The sequence below is a fragment of the Mauremys reevesii genome, linkage group 2 (assembly GCF_016161935.1).
Source record: "Mauremys reevesii isolate NIE-2019 linkage group 2, ASM1616193v1, whole genome shotgun sequence".
NCBI classification, from domain to species: domain Eukaryota; kingdom Metazoa; phylum Chordata; order Testudines; family Geoemydidae; genus Mauremys; species Mauremys reevesii.
In genome coordinates, this window is record NC_052624.1 from 258,800,453 (window position 1) to 258,823,440 (window position 22,988).

Genomic DNA, 22,988 nt, shown 5'->3' on the forward strand with positions numbered 1-22,988 from the left:
TCAAATTACCTTCAAAAGTCACCAAAATATTCTGCCTTAGTATAACATCATGTATGTCAAAGGTAAGAAAGATTGGCTTAATTTAGGATAAGTTAATGGTTTACAATCTAGCTTTAACTTAACGATGGAGTGATGATGTGATATTTATGCACTGCAGCAGAAGAGCAAAACCAAATACACTTCAACATGCTGTAAAACAAAATAAAATTCAAAACAAACTCCTTATATGACTGTTTCACTTAAAACAATGACGTTTTATGGTGTTATTCATTCCCACTATGCTATTTGTATGAGTTATTTACATCAACCTATTCATTTCCTTAATAATTTTTTTATATTATTACATACTTTAAAAAATATTAAGATACAAGTTCAGTTGTATTTATTTGATTTAGACTGCCCCCTTCCACCTTAGAGCATGAATTGTGAAATAACCAATTTACCCTCATCCTGCACTGCATAGTGGTAGCACTAAAAACTCATTAAATACCATAGATCATTAATGATAATCTCATTACAGTACTCTCTAAGGTATTCACCATCCTGGAAACACTGGAAATACAGAGGGAAGGTTGGAAAGATTATAAGTATGACTTCATATGTCAATTAAAAGCAAAGCTTAGTTCTGCAAACACCATTCAGCTGGTACATTATAAAAGCAATACATAAGAAGAAGAAGAATAGAAAACCTTGACAAGAAGGTGGCACTCCATCCATCTGAAGTCTTTCTCCCAATCTACACGTTAGAATTTCATTACCAACCAATGTAAAGCCTGGATGACACTGGTACCTTATTATGTCCCCTATTTGATAAAAAGAAGAGAATGGTTAAACATCAATTTTTAGTTTTGAAAAGAGTGTTGGTTAATGAAGTACACTTACTGCCCTATATAATGTTCTATATGACCATTGGAATGAAAAGCTTTGATTTTGCAGAGGAAATGTGGTAAATAAGCATTCTGTTGCACACTGTAGCACATTTATCACTGTTTCCAAACATGGTACACCTCTACCTCGATATAACGCTGTCCTCGGGAGCCAAAATATCTTACCGTGTTCTAGATGAAACCGCGTTATATCAAACTTGCTTTGATCCACCGGAGTGAGCAGCCCCCTGACCCCCCGGAGCACTGCTTTACCGCATTATATCTGAATTCGTGTTATATCGGGTTGCATTATATTGGGGTAGAGGTGTATTAGCATGATTATTTCTTTGATTTTTGTTACCTTTGATTTTCGTTATCTTTCTGAGCAACCCACACTTTTGTAGACTTTTAAATATCTATAATTTATTGGGTAGTTGTCATAGTATTAATTAAAAGGATAATGGTACTAATTATTCATGCAAAATGGACAGACTCAAAACAGAAACATACATACATATATTAAACAACTAGTAAAACAAAACAAAAAACCTAGACAGCTCCAAAACTATGTTCAGTTGGACAGTCTTGTTTCCTCCGTTCTGTTTATTTTTCCTAACTCATGGTAATTTAGTTCAAGCATCTCTTTCAATTTATTTTTTTAAAAATACACCAACACCAAAAACCCAAAGAATTGGGAAAAAATATTAATATTAACTCTATTTTTAAAAGTTGCAGTCATTTAGATATATATACACAATACTCTGTACATAATAAACACAACAGTTGATAGTTATTTTTTTCTTAAAAGTGTCTTGAAACCCTTTAAACTAAACTATTTTTTAAAAAAATGCTTATAATTAAAATTCATTTTGAGAGTTTATGACTTTATTAGAACATTGCAAATAAATACATTTTAGAAAAAGGTATTTGGGAAGCAGTTCCTGTGTCCTTCAATAGTACCACCTGTGAGACTTATAATAATAATAATAATAATGATGATAATAATTATTATTATTATTACTAGGCTTCAACAAGTACAAGAAGGAAGAAAAGCTTTTAAAACATATTTCTTTAAAAATGTAAATGTATTTGTGAACTCTCCTTGAAATATGTTAGTATTCATACTTTTACAGACATTACCTATTTCAAATTCATCATCCTCAGTCAAAATTTCAGCATTTGGTATAGTTGGTGGAGGTTGACACACTCGAAGCTGATAGGCTACAAAACACAGAAGGTATTGTGATTAATATGTTGCTCAAATTCACAGGATAACAATAAACAATATATATAGCTTCACATTGAAAGTTCAGTGGAATCTAACAGAAACATATACATGGAGTTTGAATGTTAAGAATGCAAAGATGAAGAAAGGATCTCCCACGTTAAAGATTTCAGATTAGTCTTAATGGCAAAATCCTGCTCACACATATTCTGGAAAGATCAAGGGTACTTGTGAATTATCTGCAAGGAACTAATCTTGTCTGCAAAGCACAAATGTTTAGTTCACAGTATGCTTAGCAAAATGTGTTTTTACCCCCAAACACTTCCTGTCTTGAGACCATCTTAAATGAAGGCCCATTCAAGAGTAAAACATTATTCCATTCAAAAGTACAATAACCATTATGAAGCAGCTTCTTCAGGTGTGAAATATCCCAGAAAATGAATGCATATAGATAGATACTGAATATGACCACAGAGAGAATTGATCCTTGTGGGACTCTACAAGTGTTGGGGGGGCGGGGGCGGCGCCAATGGCAGACGTGTATTTTCCCATCATTATCCTTTGGATGTATCCTTCCAGAAAGGACTTCAACCATTTTAGATATTTTCTCTAGATCCCTGCCACATCTCAGGCAGCACAGCAGTATCCCAAGACCAGGAATTTTCCTAGGTATGTCAATATTAGCAAATACAAATGCACTTAAGAATACTGGGTGAAATCTTGGCTGCATTGACATCAATGGAAGTTTTGCCACTGAGTTCAAGGAGCCAGGATTTTATCCATTATGTAGATTTTGAGTAATGCTTGGAAGTTATCTTTTACCTTGTTGACCACAAGGATCAGTTCTCTCTCTGGTCCTGTTCAATATCAATATGTAGCCACTAGGCAAACTGATCAGATGACATGGGCTTGTGTGCAAGCAATACGCAGATGACACAGAGCTCTGCCTATCCTTCACGCATAACCACATCACTACCATCAAGATGGCCCAATGCTTGGCCGAGATCAACTCATGGATGAAGAGCAGCTAGTTGAAGCTGAACCAGAGCAAGACAGAGGTGATGCTGGTGGGCGGAAGAAAGCATGATAAAGAGTTTTCAACAATGGTGCAATCTCCTTGTTGAAGATGAACACCCACAATGGTCAACTCAGTGAGTCAATTCCTTCTAGTTGGTTAGGAGACATAGTCCCATTCTGGCAAATGATGATCTAGCCACAGTTATACATGGCTTTATCATCTCCTGTCTGGAGTACAGCAATACAATATACCTGGGCATGAAGCCATCAGCCTTTAGGAAACTCTGACTAGTACAGAATGCTGAAGTTCATCTCCTCATTAACACTGGCTACCACAAGCACATACAGCCTGTTCTCCACTCTCTACAGTGGCTTCACATAGGATATTGATTCAAGTTCAAGATCTTGATCTTTATCCTCAAGGTGCTCAAGGGCCTTGCCCTACCAATATCTAAAAGATCCTTTAAAGCTTCTGGATGAAGATCAGGCTTAATAACTTTGCTCCTCGGGTACAATGGAACCTTCTACACAAAGGGTAAAGGGTCACATTGGTGCATATGACAGAACTTCCTTAGGGGCTAGTCCCACATTGTAGAATGAACTCCCACAGGAACTAAGGACCATCACAAACCTCACCACCTTCTGCTCCAAGTGTAAGACACTTCTTCGGGCTTCTCTACCAAATGCATAGCAACATGTACATGTAAAACAAAACCCTACACTACACACACAATTGTCCCCTGGAAGAGGATGAAAAAGAGAGAGAGAGAGAGAGAGAGAGAGAATTAATAATATTTGACAGATTTTTGATACATAGTTTAAAGCACGACTGGAAGGCACTCAGATACCACTATATTAAGAATGGCATAAGAACCTATATTGCATTGCTATTGGACGGATTGGTTGGTTCAGTTTGGGCTTTCATCCCATAGCAGGTTAACAGTAGTTTCAGTCATCTGTACTTCACCAGGAGTAAAAATTTCAAAAGAAATTAAGTGGTTTAGGAGCAAAATTCCTATTTTCAAATATGACTTATGTCATGTCTACACTACAGCAGATACAGCAGCACAGCTAAGATGCTGCAGCTATGCTGCTGTAGCACCCTTGTGTAGATGCTTTCTACATCAACAGAGGGATTTTTCCATCAATGTAGTTAATCCTTCTCTCTGAGAGGTGGTAACTAGTTCAACAGAATTCTTCTGTTCACCTAGCAGGGAGTTAAGTCCACCCTGGGGGCGGGGAAGGAGGAAGATAGATCCACCTAACTGTGGTGCTCATGAAATTTTTTCACAGCCCTGAATGACATAACTGGATTGATCTAGTATCAGAGGGGTAGCCGTGTTAGTCTGGATCTGTAAAAGCAGCAAAGAATCCTGTGGCACCTTATACACTAACAGACATTTTGCAGCATGAGCTTTCGTGGGTGAATACGACAAAATGGGTATTCACCCACGAAAGCTCATGCTGCAAAACGTCTGTTAGTCTATAAGGTGCCACAGGATTCTTGGATTGATCTAATTTTTTTAAGTGTACACCAGGCCTTATGCACCAAGGAGCCTAAGTCTCCTCAGTGAGACTCAGTAGTACAAAGGCTCTTAAGTCACATAACTTCTTTTGAAAATTTTATTTAAAGTTACTACAGTCTGAATTGGATCAATTGCTGTGCAACTGAGATTAAGTCTTCAATACCAGCCAGTACCGCAGTTTTGACGACTCCACTTTCAAGCTATGCTCTTCTCCTACTGGAAAGAATATTAACAGTTTCAAAACAGAGGAGGACAGTTCACTCAAACCATGTGCCCTGGTGAGGTCCTGATGGAAACTGTCACAAAAATAATACATCAATTAGTTATTTTTTTCCAGTTTCTTATAAAGGCAAATTTGCATTTTGTGTCAGTTTTGCTTATATTAAGACTGCAGGCTCAAACCTTAGGTCTCTAGGTTCAGTGTCATCAAAATTACAGTTCGGAAGATCTGATTCACTGTGGTCTTGCACCTTTTGTAATCATTTAATCTATGCAAGTGTAAAACAGTGTAAAACACTATCATTCTGTTTTAGAGGAGATTGCTCACAGCATAGGCGCTGACTCCCTGCGTTCTCCATCCCTGGAGAAAATTAGTGGGTGCTTAGCACCAACCAGCAGCCAAGCTCCCCTCCCTCTCCCCCATTCCTATCCACCAGTGGCCCTGCCGATCAACTCCTCCCTCTCCTCCCAGCACCTCCTGAACAAGGCAGAACAGCTGTTCCGTGGTGTGCAGGAGGTCTTGGGAGGGACAAGGAGGAGCAGGGATGGGGAACACTCAAGGGAGGGGGCAGAAAGAGACAGGGAAGAGGCAGGGTGGCAGTGGAGCGGAGGTGAGAAGAGGCAGGGAGGGGATAGGGCCTTGGAGGTAGATTTGGAGTTGGGGGCCGGGCCAGGGATAGTGTGTGGGGGAGGGGGGGCTTAGGGTAAGGTGTGGAGTGGGATTGAGCACTCCCAGGGAAAATTAGAAGACAGCAACTGTGGTTCACAACCAATTTGCACAGGTAGAAAGTACGAGGCAGTGGAGAATCACACCTTCAAACTCTTTCCATTACTTCAAACAACATGTTACTGGAAGTCAGAATTCAAATGAATGCTATGATTACCCAAAACGTATTAGACCTAACTCACAATAAGTTGTGGGTGCATGGGGGATCTTGTCCCATTCTAAATTGCCCCACATTCCTTTTGTAGTTTTGGTGGATTGCTATGGCAATCTCCAGACAATGTAATGCTCCCCAGAACCCATTACTGGCTGGTATAATTTAGAGTAACCCTGAGCCTGCTCTAATTAATAGAGGGAGGAGCAACAGTAGAAAACCAGCCCCATAATCAGGGAACCACAAATGGTTCCTATGCAGATTTACTCTCAGCTGTACCCACTAATTACTGGTTTATTGTATCAGAGGGGTAGCCGTGTTAGTCTGGATCTGTAAAAGCAACAAAGAATCCTGTGGCACCTTATAGACTAACAGACGTTTTGCAGCATGAGCTTTCGTGGGTGAATACCCACTTCTTCTTGCATCCGAAGAAGTGGGTATTCACCCACGAAAGCTCATGCTGCAAAACGTCTGTTAGTCTATAAGGTGCCACAGGATTCTTTGTTGCTTTTACTGGTTTATTGTGTCATACTGAAATACTGTAAAGGCCCAATACCCTACTTTCCTCCTTGTCCTCACTCCAGAGCCTATTCACTCAATTGTGAGTTTGTTTGCAAGGAATGCAGGATCATATACAAAGATATCCTGATGTTTGTATACAAATGGCTCCTGTTGAGAAGTTGTCAAGTTTTTTGAAAACTCAGCCGTAGATTTGTCAAAGATCATGGGGATTCCTTATAAAGGAAATGCAGTGAACATGTGGAATTATATGGAGTAGGTACAAAGGATAAGTAAATACATATTAGCAACTTCAGCTTTGCCACTGCTGTATTGTTCCTCTTTATCCAGGTGCCAAGCATACCCTTTCTGACAGTGTGCATGACACAGAATCTACAATGCAACTGTCAGGATTGCAAAACTGAAGCAGTCAAAAAAATACAAATAAGTCTTCCAAAAAGGAGGTCTGCAAGAAGGCTTAGTTTGCAATTTGACTATCAGTGCCATGTACCAGCTACTCTCCAAAAACATCAGGATTTGGAAATTCTTGAATTCACACAGACTAAAAACCTATGGATTAGAGTCTCAGTTGATATATATAGGCTTGATTCCATTGAAGTCACTGGTGTCACTGCAGTTTACATCACATGAGGAGCTGGCCTGGATTATTTTGTACTATGTGTTTGTATAGCAGCTAGCAGAACAGAACCTCTGTTGGGTTGGGATCTTTTGGATGCTACTATCATCTATATTGATAAGAATATAACAGTAGATATATAAATAACAAATATTATGAAGATATAGATATTGCTTCTCCTCTTAATAGATGACAGTGCAGCTATGCTCTTTAAACATTAAGAGCAGAGGCAAAGTTCCAGCCAGTTCCCACCAATTCTCCTCCCTCTTGTCTACCTGTGCAAAGGGAGGCTCTAGAAGCTCCTTGAAGCTTGCTTCGTCCCCCATGCTGCTACCTGTGGTACAGGTAACTGGACCAGGAGTGTAACATGCCACATTGTTCTTACGCCTTTGCACCAGTGTGCTCACTTAGCCATAATTTGGTCCTTTAATAAGAACAGGTTTGGGTCCACTGGGATTAAATGCCTTTAGCAATGAATCTAGGTCATACCTCTCAAAACTACCTATATTCCACACCAATTTGGTATCCCCTACACTTTTATTGTTGCAAATTATTTACAGCAGATAGAAAGAATCATGAACTTGAAGATACAGAAAGAGGTATTTGTCCTGAGGGGATTAGTCCTAGTGTTTTAACTTTGTTATACGACAAATATTTTGTGTGCCTCAATCTTGGTCTCCATCAAACACCATAGCCCACATTTAGGCCCTGTCAGTTGAAAGGTACAGTCTAGATGCACAGTAAGAGAAATAAACAGAGGGCAGCAAGAGGAAGCCCCTAAAAGTCACTTTACAACTAGACATGGGCAGGTGCAATTTAAACAGTCCCCATCCCTTTCACAAATAATTTTATTTCATATATTACACTGGTAAAGGCAACTTTATTTATTGGAAGATGGGGTAGAGAAATAGGTAGAAGACAATGAGAGTGGAGATGCAGGTTTGAGTTAACTTGCACCAGGTCTTCCAACTTGGGCACAAGAAACTTAAATTTAAAGAGGAATTTGAGGTGAAGCCAGTGAGAGGATTTGAAGAGAGACAGAAGATCATCAGAGCATCAGAAAAAAATGATGAATATTTGCTAAACCATCCTGGATGGAATTAATATAGGCGTGGAGGCCAAAGTTGAGGAGGCTGCAGTAGTCGAGGTCAGGGTGATTAGGGGTTGGGCAAGGGCTCTATAAGAGGGAACAGAGAACTAACATCAGAATTTGGGAATACTGATGCTAGAAAGGATGTAGATTATAAAACCTGCATGATTTAGAGATAGCATTCATTTAGGGAGAGAATGAGAGGAATAAAAAATGAGTGCTAAATTGTTAGCCTCAGGACACAGAGGAATTGCCAAATTTATTTGTGTAGCTTTGGTTGCTTCATGACAATGATGGGTGGCATGAACCAGCTTGTTCAGCATCTATATTATGCCGCTAGGAAACATTTGAAAAGCTACAAGCCAAATGCCAGCAACATGCTTATGATACACAGTGACACATATCATTCTTATCATAGGCAGAAAGCCATTTGTCATACAGCTACCTCCGCATCTAGAAGAAAAAAACACTTCCATAAAGAATAATATATTATTCCAATTCAATCGAAATCAGATGGAAGTGATTTTGGTAGGCCAAAGGACATATTCAGAAGGCCCTGCAGAATCCATGACTACTCTTCTGATAAGGGTATCTGAATATTCATTGTCAGAGAGTTGCAGTCTGGTAGCCACATTATGCCTAGACACCAGGATTTTTTACCACCTCCAACTGGTAAGAAAGCTGTGCCTGCTCCTCACAGAGGAAGTCCTGTAGATAGTGCTCCATGCCTTTGTTATTTCACAGCTGGAGTACTGAAATGCTTTTTTTCCTGGGTCAGACAATGGAAGCTATACAACACCAAGGATGGTACTAATTTCAGAAGCCCATATCTTAACAGGTAAATGAAACACTGATACTCTGCCTACTACACCCATTCAACAGTGGAACCAATTCAATGTACTGGTTCTTAGTGTCATAGCCCGTAATAATCTGAACACACAAAGTGCCACTTCTAAAATACTACAGTCCACAGATATGATGTAATTCTCAGTAGCCATAACAAAGCTTGCCAGAGATGGAGACAGGTGAAAAACTGCCTCTGGAACTCTTTGTCACACAAAGCCCAGATGATCTCCATTTTAGTGTACATGTCTTTCAGGGAGGTAGCTCTCTCAATTACAGAAGAATCTGTTTCAACTCATGTGAGCATTTTATCACTCATTTAACAGGGTGCCAACACCCATGCTTCTAGGTGTAGCTTGGATCTGTGTGAAGCTTGGATCTGGGTGAATAATCTGGCTCCTAACTGTAATACCATTACTAATACAGATTAATTCATTATAACACATTATTCATTAACACAGATTAATTCATTATAAGTAAAATTGATCTACAAAATAGAAATTCTGACAAGGAAAAAGAAACAGAAGTGCACTGCAACTTCTAGAAAGCGGTAATTATGAGATCTGTTGTTTATCATGATAGGAAATTAATGTCCCTTAGAAACCTGACACAAGACTTAGCGTCTGTGTGAGGGTATATGAACTCCCTTCACTCTTTCCTGATTTCTAGAAGGTTTTAGGAATTACTGGTACCAAGACGTGCACTCCCCAGAGGCATGTTCTTGGTGCAGAAGTAAATTTTTGTAAATTCCATAAAAATACAGACATGCTGCTATGACAAAAAACATATTCCCTTACTTTTCAAAATAAAAAATATGCAAAGGATTTGGCAGCGTCTAGGTCAATACAGGTATAGGTCTCCATTGATTCTTCTCACATGAACAGGATGGATAAACCCATGTAATTGAATTTAGTTTGTTATCACTTGCAGCGCTGATGTAACTGCACTGATCACACACAATTTAAACAAAAATTGCATTTTGGATCCCATCTTTTAATGCAATGGAAGCTATAAAGAGATATTTATGTCTAACCTGAACTGGATGTTAGATTTTGGAAGGTTCACTGGTTCTTTTTGTTTGTTTTTTTGTTTGTACTGACAATGTGTTCATGGTATATCTTCTTTGCTTGTCTATTAATAGTGGTAAACATTCAATGATTAACAAAAATTAAACTAATTGTTCCAAAGGACTTAACATTTATTTTAGTAACAGTAAGTTAAAACATTTTTCCTTAAGCTTCAACTATACAATCATCAATAAATATAGATACATTTATTGAATTTACCATGATAACTTAGCACAAAGAAACCACTTGTTGTGAAGTCACTGTGGAACTTGATGAGAATCTGGTTTGAAGTACTGTAGACAGACTCCAAAGCAGTGTTGCCACTAAACTGTCCAATCTGAGGAGAACTTTGGTCTGGCCCATCCCTAAAAGAAAAAAAAACATCAACAGAAAAATAATATTAAGGGTAGGTTTCCCCATTCATTGTAGGTAAATGTGCAATGATGAGGGATTATGTGATATTTTTGCTAGGTGGGTCATTTTTTCTAGGTGTAATGCAGTATTTTTGCCTATCCTAAAATGAGCATATATTTAAGTTTTCTAAAAAAAAGAATACTGTAAAGGTTTAGATGTATTCCTTGCAATCAAAATAAAACAGGACTATTCAGGCGCTGAAAAGCTCCTTTGAGGAGGAAATGTGTAACCTGAGATGGAAAATGCCCCATGACAGAAGATGCATTAGGGTGCTTCAGAATTTCTGAGTATAAGTTTCTCCACTTACTACCTATTGGAATAAATGCTCTATTTTCTTCCTGCATATTGTGGTATCCTCAATCTGGCTGGGTTTGGGTGGTACTTTTTTGCCTTGAAACACACTCACTTTTATATAGCCAAGATGACAAATATGGACATTAGATTCATAGGCCATACTGCTGTTCCTCTCCCATCAATTTCTAGCAGTATTACAGAAGAGGAACCACACATTTTCTGTTGATTCATAGAATCATAGAACCATAGGGTTAGAAGGGACCACAAGGGCCATCAAGCCTAATCTGCTGCCAAGATGTATCCATAGCATCCAAGACAGATGGCTATCCAGTCTCCTTTTGAAAACCTCCAGTGAAGGAGCTTCCACGACTTCTCTAGACAGTCTGTTCCACTGTCTGACTGTTCTTACCATTAGGAAGTTTTTCCTGAGATTTAATCTAAATCTGCTGTGCTATAGTTTGAACCCATTACCTCTTGTCCTGTCCTCTATGGCAAAATAGAACTTTTCTCCATCTTTTTTATAGCAGTCTTTCAAGTACTTGAAGACCACTATCCTGTCCCCTTTTAATCTCCTCTTTCCAAACTAAACATCCTTCAGCCTTTGCTCATATGACTTGCATCCCATTCCTTTGATCATCATTGTTGCTCACCTTTGGATTCTTTTCAGTTTCTCTACATCCTTTCTATGCATTGTTGACCAAAATTGGACACAGTACATCAGCTGAGGCCTAACCAGCACTGAGTAGAGTGGTACTTTCACCTCCCGTGACTTTGTTAATGTTACTCAAAATTGTGTTTGCTTTTTTTGCAACAATATCCAATTGTTGACTTATGTTGAGGTTGTGATCCACCTCAACTCCCAGATCCTTTTTAGCAATGCTGCTGCCAACCCAGTTATCCCCCCGATTCTGTATTTGTGCCTACCTTCCAAACGTGTGATCAGTATGCTCTCTATTCCCACATCCAGGTCATTAATAAAGATGTTTAAAAAAAAAAAAGAAAAAAAAAGACCAAGAACAACTGCCTGTGGAACCCCACTAGAGACCTCCTTCCAGTCAGACATCATTCCATTAATAGTTACTCTTTTTTTTCTTAATGTTAGTTCCTCTGAGCCAGCATTTCTCCGACTTACTGATGAGAATGTCATGTGGAACTATGTCAAAAGCCTTGCTAAAGTACAGATATAGTATGTCCCTGGCATTCCCCCTATCCACCAAACCAATTACCTAACGAAAGAAGGAAAACAAGTTGGCATGATTTGGAATGATTCAGGGATTTCTGGATGGATTAAATAATGTACCACATTTAGTGTATATAAAAACATAGGGTGAAATCCTAGCCTCATTGAAGCCAAAGGCAAAACTCCTATTGACATACATGGAATCAGAATTTCACCCTAAAACTGTATACAAACTATTATACATATAAATATTACTGACATTTATTATTTTGAAAGCCAATTTTTTTAAAGGAGCTTCAGATGACAGCATTTCATTTCAGATTAAATTTGTGGGCAGAATTAGACGTCAAAGTGTTATCATTTGCACCTAAAACTAAGTATGGGTATAAAATATAGGACACTTAAATTGGATCAATTAATCATTAATGTAAACAGCTTCCTAGTTTTTAATTAATTTTCTTGCTTTCACTGCAGTTTTAATGTTGGGTAACAAAGGTCCTCACTGAAAAGAAGATGTTTAAAGATAAAGATAAATAATTAGTTATGGCATATGCACGATTTCACATATGTTTTTCTAATAATATTTCCTTCAAGATTCTTAAACAAAAGGGGCTGCTTAGCATAAATTATTATTCTCTGTTCCCATAGTTTAAATAATAGCTACTTCAGAGAAGTTCATGATCTGCATCATGTAACTATTTATTTCAAAATGTCTTGTTCTTTCTGCATTGTTGAAGCTATGGAACTCTGTGCATCTTTATTTCATGACTAGCCAATTCATGAATTCAGCAATTCATCTGGAAATAGGCAGACTAGTAGAAACCTACAATTTATTGGATGGGTTGAATAATAAATATTAGAAATGGGAAAAACCTGGCAGGTCATCTAGTCCACCCTCTGAAATTTGGAAGATTGCTCCTAATGACTATTCATGTGTGCTTTGTCTAGCCTGACTTTGAATATCTTTACTGATGGAGCTCCTAAAACTGACCTTGGGAGATTATTTCATATTTTAACTCTATTTCATATTCTAGTTCTACTACAAGGCCTTCACCCTCAAACCTATTGAACTCAGTCTTTTCATGATATGACTCTTTCTTTATCTTGGATTTATCAATAACATTATTTTATTCGGATACTCCTAAAACTGCACACATGCTAGTGCCAAACTGAAACCATTACCTCCTCACTCCTTGATGAGCTACTTGTTTCAGTAGTAAATGCATGTCAAAATTCATATCAGCTGGCACTAGAGCTGTGTGTAAGACAGAAATTCCATCTTGTGAAGAATTTTGAGATTTCCAATTCTGGCTTCATTCCATATCAGAACAAAATCCAAAAAATTCAAAATTCCCCACAAAATATTGTGTTTTTTTTTAAATGGATCAATCAAAACAGTCTGACTTTTTAAAATATTATATTATAAAATATAATAAAACATTAAAAAACAAAAATTAAAAACATTTTGTTCTGAAAATGTCAAAACAGGACATTTCAACATTGTTGGATTTTTTGCCTTCCATTTTTCTCAGAACAATTTTTTGGTAAAACTGATTTTGTGAAGAATTTAAATTTTGATGGGAACTGAATTTTCCAAAAGAAAACTGTTCACTCAGAGTTCTTCTGACCAGTTCCAAGCACCACATTCTTCACAATGTCAGATTTTTTTAAATTACATCACTTTAGTGTTATTATATATTTATATAACAACCAAAACAGTTTGCTAGATATTTTAGTTACATGGTCTCTTCCCTAAAGAGTTAACAATTTCAAGACAACATAAAAATGGAGTAAAAGGAAAGGGATGAGGAATATAATGATAACAATGTAAAAAGCACTGAGGTTTACTTTTATTATTGCTTTTGGGGGCCTTGGGACATTGTCTAGAAGTGAATTTAAGGAGAGACGAGGAGGAGGAAGGGTTAACTAGGTAATGGAGAGAACTGCAGATATGTGAGGTCACATGGCAGTAGGCATATAGGGGACAGTGAGAGGAAAATTAGATGGGGTTAGTAATTATGCAATTTGGGCAGAGTTAAATGTTGAGGGATGAGTGAGAGGAGACAAGAGAGTAAACAGAAGCAGAATTAAAGTTACTGAGGGCTGTGAAGGCCAAGACAAGCACCATACATTTGATGAAGAAGGTGACTGGGAGAAAGTAAAGGAATTTCAAGAGCACCAGAACATACTAAGAGCAGCAGGCAGGGGAGACAATGTTTTTAGTGGCATGTTGGAAAGACTGAAGGAAGCAGCAAGGTGAAAGTCTGGGATACCAGGGAGAAAGAGTTTGCAGTCATCAAGATGAGAAATTATTAGGAACGCACATGGGAATGAAGAGCAACAGTAATGGACAGGTATATGGAAGATTATTATATATTCATGGCTATGATTAAAATTTCCCAAAGATTTCCATTTATGTTTATCCAAGATATATATCTTGGTGTAACAAAACTGCAAATGAGTAATGGGTGGAGATATCATAGTAATGAATTAGTCCAGATAATCCCTTTAACTATTCTACAGAATCCATAATTTAAGTACCTCATGCTGCAGAGCATTTTAATTTAATACACGTAAGCAAGTGTTAGACCAACCTTTATCACATCGAAGTGTCTAAGGCATACAATGATGCCTGTGCCCAGATGATTATTTCTTATGTTTCCTCCTACGGCACTCTGTGGCAAGTGTCCGTGATCATTTGTCTCATTGAGAGCACCCTGAGTTCCATTCTGTTTTAACTAAGAGGCTCAGCTATAGTTGACCCAAATCCTATGTTGTATGCAGTGGTTTTGGAGCTGTGTCGGTCCCAGGATATTAGAGAGACAAGGCGAGTAAGGTAATATCTTTTATTAGACCAACTTTTTTTGGTGAGATAGTCAAGCTTTCGAGCTACACAGAGCTCTTCAACAGGTATGGGAAAGGTACTTGAGTGGTCTCTATGTACTAACTACATATGCTAAACTATTTGTTCGATCTTGTATTTACCTGTGACATTCTTAGTATCTTTCCCAGATCCAAAGAAGAGCTCTGTGTAGCTCAAATCTTGTCTTTCTCAATAACTAAAGCTAGACCAATAAAAGATATTAGCTCACCCAACTTAACTGTCCAACTCCTATATTTTACTTACAACTAAATCAAGAATATAGTCTCTTTCTTATATGTTCTAGAACTGATGATTCCACAGAGCAACCGTGTAAGATGCTAAGAAATTGCTTCTCTAAATCTTGTCCTGATATGAAATTGGAACAGTTTATATGTGCATAGTTGAACTTGCCTGTTATTACCCTTTTATTAAACACAGTTGCCTCTTTGATCTTTGTCAGCACTGTGCATTTGATATCCTTTTCTTGATCAGGAGATTGCTAGCATAAATTTAGGAGAATATTTTTATTCTCATGACATGGGATATACACCATCCTTCATAATGACAGCATCAGTGCCTGTCTCAAATATCTATAAGACAATGGACAACACTCTGATATTCACCACAAATACACTGCCAATCTCATCCATTTCATCATCACCCATTCTAATTTTACATTCAACAACAAATACTTTATCTCAGGGTTTCTCAAACAGGGGTCGCCACTCATACAGGGAAAGCCCCTGGCGGGATCGCTGCTCTGGGCCAATGGGAGCTGCTGAAAGCAGCGCGGGTCGAGGGACTTACTGGCCGCTGCTTCCAGCGGTTCCCATTGGCCCGGAGCAGCGATGTGCAGTCAGTGGGAGCAGCCATCGGCCGGAGCTGTGGCCGGGGCAGGTAAACACACCGGCCCGGCCCACCAGGGACTTTCCCTACACAAGCAGTGACCCCTGTTTGAGAAACCCTGCTTATTCAAACCATGGGAACAGCCATGGGTAAATGGATGACTCCCCAGTATGCCACCCTCTTCATGAGTATTGAAGAAGAATTTCTGGATAAATGCACAACAAAAATGATATATCAGAGATACAACAAAGATATTTTCATCCTCTGGACAGATGACCTAAACTCTCTCTTAGATTTCCACCACAACTTCAACAACAATTATCCTTCCATTACATTTTTTTCTAGAACACTCCCAGCATCGGTTTCCTGGACATCACAGTCAGCTTCAGCAATAGAACACTGCAGACAACTATACACAAGAAACCCATGGATCACCACACATACCTTCACAGATCTAGTAATCACCCCAAACACACCAAGAAATCTTTTATCTACAGCGGGGCATTCTGATGTCACAGAATATGCTTTGAGGAGAAAATCCAGGATATACAGCTTAATTCAACAAACAAGCACACTCCAACAAAGAAGCAGATTGCATCATAGAATGAGCCAGCCAAGTCATCTGAGAAAACCTGCTTCAACATAGAAATGAACCCCCCTCTGACCGCACAGCCCTAGTTGTCACCTCACACCTCACACTAGAAGCCACATGAACTACCATTAAACAATTTCAACCCATACTTGTAACGCATACTGAAAGGAATCTTTCCTGAATCCCCTATTTTGGTCCCTCACCTTTGCCATCTCATCATCAGAAGCAAGCTCCCCATAGACCAGGACACACCAACAATATGCAGCACCAGTCCCTGCCATAATAGATGCAAAACCTACAGACATATCTCCACTCTCTGATGATCAACATCCCCAAACATACACCATTAAATGCCTCAGTAACAGCTATTTGGAAAAAAAATGAGACAATCACTATGCTCTCAAATGAACTCATACAGACAAAACCAGCATATCACTTGCGGGTGAACACTTTTCACAAAGCAATCGCTCTATATCTGACCTATCAATCATAAGAACATAAGAACATAAGAAAGGCCGTACCGGGTCAGACCAAAGGTCCATCTAGCCCAGTATCTGTCTACCAACAGTGGCCAATGCCAGGTGCCCCAGAGGGAGTGAATCTAACACGCAATGATCAAGTGATCTCTCTCCTGCCATCCATCTCCATCCTCTGACGAACAGAGGCTAGGGACACCATTCTTACCCTTTCTGGCTAATAGCCATTTATGGACTTAGCCACCATGAAGTTATCCAGTCCCCTTTTAAACATTGTTATAGTCCTAGCCTTCACAACCTCCTCAGGTAAGGAGTTCCACAAGTTGACTGTGCGCTGCGTGAAGAAGAACTTCCTTTTATTTGTTTTAAACCTGCTGCCTATTAATTTCATTTGGTGACCCCTAGTTCTTGTATTATGGGAATAAGTAAATAACTTTTCCTTATCCACTTTCTCAACATCACTCATGATTTTATATACCTCTATTATGTCCCCCCTTAGTCTTCTCTTTTCCAAGCTGAAGAGTCCTAGCCTCTTTAATCTTTCCTCGTATGGGACCCTCTCTAAACTCCTAATCATTTTAGATGCTCTTTTCTGAAACTTTTCTAGTGCTAGAATATCTTTTTTGAGGTCAGGAGACCACATCTGTACACAGTATTCGAGATGTGGGCGTACCATGGATTTATATAAGGGCAATAATATATTCTTAGTCTTATTCTCTATCCCCTTTTTAATGATTCCTAACATCCTGTTTGCTTTTTTGACCGCCTCTGCACACTGGGTGGACATCTTCAGAGAACTATCCACGATGACGCCAAGATCTTTTTCCTGACTCGTTGTAGCTAAATTAGCCCCCATCATGTTGTATGTATAGTTGGGGTTATTTTTTCCAATGTGCATTACTTTACATTTATCCACATTAAATTTCATTTGCCATTTTGTTGCCCAATCACTTAGTTTTGTGAGATCTTTTTGAAGTTCTTCACAATCTGCTTTGGTCTTAACTATCTTGAGAAGTTTAGTATCATCTGCAAACTTGGCCACCTCACTGTTTACCCCTTTCTTCAGATCATTTATGAATAAATTGAATAGGATTGGTCCGAGGACTGACCCTTGGGGAACACCACTAGTTACCCCTCTCCATTCTGAGAATTTACCATTAATTCCTACCCTTTGTTCCCTGTCCTTTAACCAGTTCTCAATCCATGAAAGGACCTTCCCTTTTATCCCATGACAACTTAATTTACGTAAGAGCCTTTGGTGAGGGACCTTGAAAGAAAGAAAGAAATCCTCTTTCTCAAAGGAAACCTGCACAACACTTTCAAAAGATGAGCCTGAGAGGTTAAATTCATAACTTTGCTAGACAGTAAAAATCTTGGACTGAATAGAGACACTGTATTGGTGGCTTATTACAACAATCTATAACCCACTAACCTGCCCACCCCCAGCTTTTTTCTTCTTCTTTCTCCACTGTGACTGGAGAGGTGTTAACTGGTCACTTCACCTTGAATGGTTCCTGGACATACATGTTAACTCCTTATGCTTCGGGGGGAGGGATAGCTCAGTGGTTTGAGCATTGGCATACTAAACCCAGGGTTGTGAGTTCAATCCTTGAGGGGGTCACTTAGGAATCTGGGGCAAAAATTGGTCCTGCTAGTGAAGGCAGTGGGCTGGACTCAATGACCTTTCAAGGTCCCTTCCAGTTCTAGGAGATTGGTATAATCTGCTCCATCTTTTAGTTAGCTGTGACATTCTGAGTACATTTCCCAGGCCTGATGAAGAACTCTCTTTATTTTTGAAAGCTTGTCTTTCGCTCCAGCAGAAGTTGGTCCAGTAAAAGATATTGCCTCATTCACCTTGTGCTCTAATGAGCTAAGTCAATATTCAGTGAGAGTCCTCTTTACATGTAATGCTTTATAACTTGACTAAACTCTCCCAACAAGTAAAATATCAAACTACTGATCCTATAACATTGATGCCAATAGAAATTTTGACTTGACTTCAGTGGGAACAGGATTGCCTTCATGCCTGAAATTTATTTTATCCCTATTTAGGTACTTCATGAAAGAAAATATAATATGCCCATTTTATCATTGGTTTAGTCTTGCAAATCCATCATCACTAAATAGAATTCAGACATTAAGCAGAAATCTATGACACATAACCAAAATGTTAGTTTTAGTCTCTGACTTGTTACACTCTCACATGTAGTAGAATAAATCAATAATTGTGCCTACTTACCATACAGTTATGAAATCATATATTGGCTCTGTTTGAAGAACAGTAAAATTGATATAGATTCCATTACCAGGTGGTACTCGGACAAGCCAAAAGCAGTCCTGAAAGTTTGGGTACTCATCAGGGTATCCAGGAGAATATATGGTGCCATTCATCGCAGTTATATTTCCTCCACAGAGAGCTTAAAAACAAACAAAACAACAACAACAAACATTGCAGGAGCAATCAATAACTTTTGCATTCTTTTTAGATGGTGTGAAATCCTTATCTGTGAATACATTGAACATGTGCATAGTTGAACTGTGTTATGGAAAACTAAAGAATGTCATCTGAATATGGGAAACGAAAAAGCTGTTGAGCTTTTACAAACAGCAAGAGGCCCAATTCTGAAGTCCTTACTCAGTTGAATCTCCCAGAAAAAAAAAACATGGTAGTTCTAAGAAAAGGCTTGAAGACTGGCTCCCAAATCCATTTTTAGATAATAGGCTAAATTCTACCAGACCCCATCCACCCCAGGTGTGGATGCACAAGATGAGGAAAACAGTGCAACGACCTTCTTCTTTGCGGCCTTGTGGAGAGGCCAGGAACAGTTACATAGGGAGTGCAGGAATTGCTCCCACATTGTGTCCTCAGGGGGTAGCTACAAAAAATGCATTGGGTATGATGACGGATAGGTGAAACTGGCTTGGTGTGAGTGTAGAGGGAGAGAAAGGGTAGAAATTATGCAATGCAGAACAAGAAGGAAAGCAATTTTGCATTTCCCAAGAGTGGTTCTGACTAAGTAAGCAAGAAATCTTCCTACAGTTTCCTGACAAAGTGTGCCCCCTCAACTCTTCATCCAGGGTGCCTCTGGCTCTAAAGCTTTTAGTTATACATATGCATTACATAATATATTTAGACTGCTGAACTCATGATTTTCCCCTCATACTTTTTCTCTCTAGTTTTTCCTATTTCTCTATAGACAATATTGAGGGATTATGGCATAGAATCCAAAGTAGTAATAATCAGGCCAAATCCTGGGAAACAGAGCAAAGCCCACATAAGTTCACTTTATTTAGAGTAAATTTCCAGAAGAATAGAGGGGCTGAGGCAAAGAATCATTAGCCCCAAAACATGCTTAAGTGCCTTCAAACTAGATGTGACCAGCTCCGGTAAGGTATGGAGGCGTGTAACACAATTGTCCTAAGGGGATTGCTATGTGTATGAGTTTACTTGCTATGCCCGGTATATGCCCACATCATCTTTGTGCAGTATGGAGACTTTCAGCATTCTACTTGGCATAGAGCTATATGGAGATCTATCATAGAATCATAGAATCTCAGGGTTGGAAGGGACCTCAGGAGGTCATCTAGTCCAACCCCCTGCTCAAAGCAGGACCAAACCCAACTAAATCATCCCAGCCAGGGCTTTGTAAAGCCTGACCTTAAAAACCTCTAAGGAAGGAGATTCCACTACCTCCCTAGGTAACCCATTCCAGTTCTTCACCACCCTACTAGTGAAAAAGTTTTTCCTAATATCCAACCTAAACCTCCCCCTCTGCAACTTGAGACCATTACTCCTTGTTCTGTCATCTTCTACCACTGAGAACAGTCTAGATCCATCCTCTTTGGAACCCCCTTTCAGGTAGTTGAAAGCAGCTATCAAATCCCCCCTCATTCTTCTCTTCTGCAGACTAAACAATCCCAGTTCCCTCAGCCTCTCCTCATAAGTCATGTGCTCCAGCCCCCTAATCATTTTTGTTGCCCTCCGCTGGACTCTCTCCAATTTATCCACATCCTTCTTGTAGTGTGGGGCCCAAAACTGGACACAGTACTCCAAATGAGGCCTCACCAGTGCTGAGTAGAGGGGAATGATCACATCCCTTGATCTGATGGAAATGCCCCTACTTATACAACCCAAAATGCCATTAGCCTTCTTGGCAACAAGGGCACACTGTTGACTCATATTCAGCTTTTCGTCCACCGTAACCCCTAGGTCCTTTTCTGCAGAACTGCTACCCAGCCATTCGGTCCCTAGTCTGTAACAGTACATGGGATTCTTCCGTCCTAAGTGCAGGACTCTGCACTTGTCCTTGTGGAACCTCATCATATTTCTTTTGGCCCAATCCTCTAATTTGTCTAGGTCCCTCTGTATCCTATCCCTACCCTCCAGCGTATCAACCACTCCTCCCAGTTTAGTGTCATCTGCAAACTTGCTAAGGGTGCAGTCCACACCATCCTCCAGATCGTTAATGAAGATATTGAACAAAACCGTCCTCAGCACCGACCCTTGGGGCACTCCACTTGATACCGGCTGCCAACTAGACATGGAACAATTGATCACTACCCGTTGAGCCCGACCATCTAGCCAGTTTTCTATCCACCTTACCGTCCATTCATCCAGCCCAGACTTCTTTAACTTGCTGGCAAGAATACTGTGGGAGACTGTATCAAAAGCTTTGCTAAAATCCAGAAATAGTACATCCACTGCTTTCCCCTCATCCACAGAGCCGGTTATCTTGTCATTGAAGGCAATTAGGTTAGTCATGCATGACTTGCCCTTGGTGAATCCATGCTGACTGTTCCTGATCACTTTCCCCTCCTTTAAGTGGTTCAGGATTGATTCCTTGAGGACCTGTTCCATGATTTTTCCAGGGACTGAGGTGAGACTGACTGGCCTGTAGTTCCCTGGATCTTCCTTCTTCCCTTTTTTAAAGATGGGCACTACATTAGCTTTTTTCCAGTCATCTGGGACCTCCCCCGATCGCCATGATTTTTCAAAGATAATGGCCAATGGCTCTGCAATCTCATCGGCCAACTCCTTTAGCACCCTTGGATGCAGCGCATCCGGCCCCATGGACTTGTGCTCGTCCAGCTTTCCTAAATAGCCCCGAACTACTTCTTTCTCCACAGAGAGCTGGTCACCTCCTCCCCATACCGTGCTGCAGAGTGCTATGTTTAGCTTCTCCACAGCCCAAGCAAGCCACACAGTGGACACATTGCATTTCTGCTGCTTTTACAAGTAATGTGTCCACAGAAGCAAACAAAGGATTTGGGACAATGTCTTAACTATGCTAGGACAAAGAACAACAACTGGAATGTAGAAGGGCTTTATCAGAATCAAATATCTTAGAAAATCTCAAAGAAATGACAGTGAAGTATTTTTTTTCTCTTCTTTAGGCATGAAAGCAAAAATGATTAAAAAAAAATCAAACACCTCTTTATCGAGATCTGATTCAGGCTGTTTGCCTCAAGGAGGCAGGCATTATTTGATAAGTCATAAATCTATAGTATGTTAAAACAAATATATTACATTAAATATTGTTAAAATTTTTAAAAAGTGTTCTCCTCTCCAGTTAAGCATACAAGAAAAACAAAACAAAACAAAAAAAATACCACCTTGATTTTCATGCTTTGGAGAACTTTAATCTAAAATAAAAACAAATACAGGTAGAAGATACCCTAATTATCTTTTAAAAAAAATCATGACATAGCTAAATGTTAACACACTTAATAAAAAGAACAGGAGTACTTGTGGCACCTTAAAGACTAACAAATTTATTTAGCATGAGCTTTCGTGAGCTGCAGCTCGCAGCTCACGAAATCTCATGCTAAATAAATTTGTTAGTCTTTAAGGTGCCACAAGTACTCCTGTTCTTTTTGCGGATACAGACTAACACGGCTGCTACTCTGACACTTAATAAAGATACTACTTCAGATGCTTGCTCAAAAAATGAACAGATGCAATTCCTCTGCAAGTTGAGCCATCTTGCCATTCCCTAGTTATCTAGTACATTAGATCAGGGATCAGCAATCTTTGGAATGTGGCCACTCAGGGAAATCTGCTGGCGGGCCGGGACAGTTTGTTTACCTGCAGCATCCACAGGTTTGGCTGATCGCAGCTCCCACTGGCTGCAGTTTGCTGTTCCAGGACAATGGGGGCTGCGGGAAGCAGTGTGGGCCGAGGCTCCCAATCTGTGGTCAATAAGTCTTTTTTTTCCATTATCCTATTGCCAACTAGTCACCAAACCTCATCTGCACCACAGAAACCTAGCTGACACAGTCGGTCTGGTGTCCTTTTACCTGGTCTCATCAGGAAACTTTTTTCACCACAGAAATAGATGCAGAAAAACCTTCTGTAAGCAGCATAGCCATTCTATTTCCTTTTGGGCTCAAATGCAGGAAAATCCTTTGCAGCTGCTCACTTCATATGTAAGTCCACAAGTAAAGCTAACCTGGATAT

The 22,988-nt window shown here is 39.4% G+C and overlaps 1 protein-coding gene across 2 annotated transcripts in view; it reads right to left on the bottom strand.

The window, feature by feature from the left end:
- The window catches only part of CSMD3 (CUB and Sushi multiple domains 3), a 1,158,685-nt gene that overhangs the window by 143,780 nt on the left and 991,917 nt on the right, over positions 1-22,988 (bottom strand). For both annotated transcript variants that reach the window (XM_039525141.1, XM_039525140.1), the window contains 4 exons: positions 18,771-18,948; positions 10,086-10,231; positions 2,007-2,087; positions 690-803 (listed from right to left, as the gene is read on the bottom strand). In XM_039525141.1, coding sequence (XP_039381075.1) covers positions 690-803; positions 2,007-2,087; positions 10,086-10,231; positions 18,771-18,948 — 519 coding nt within the window. The remainder of the gene's footprint in view (positions 1-689; positions 804-2,006; positions 2,088-10,085; positions 10,232-18,770; positions 18,949-22,988) is intronic.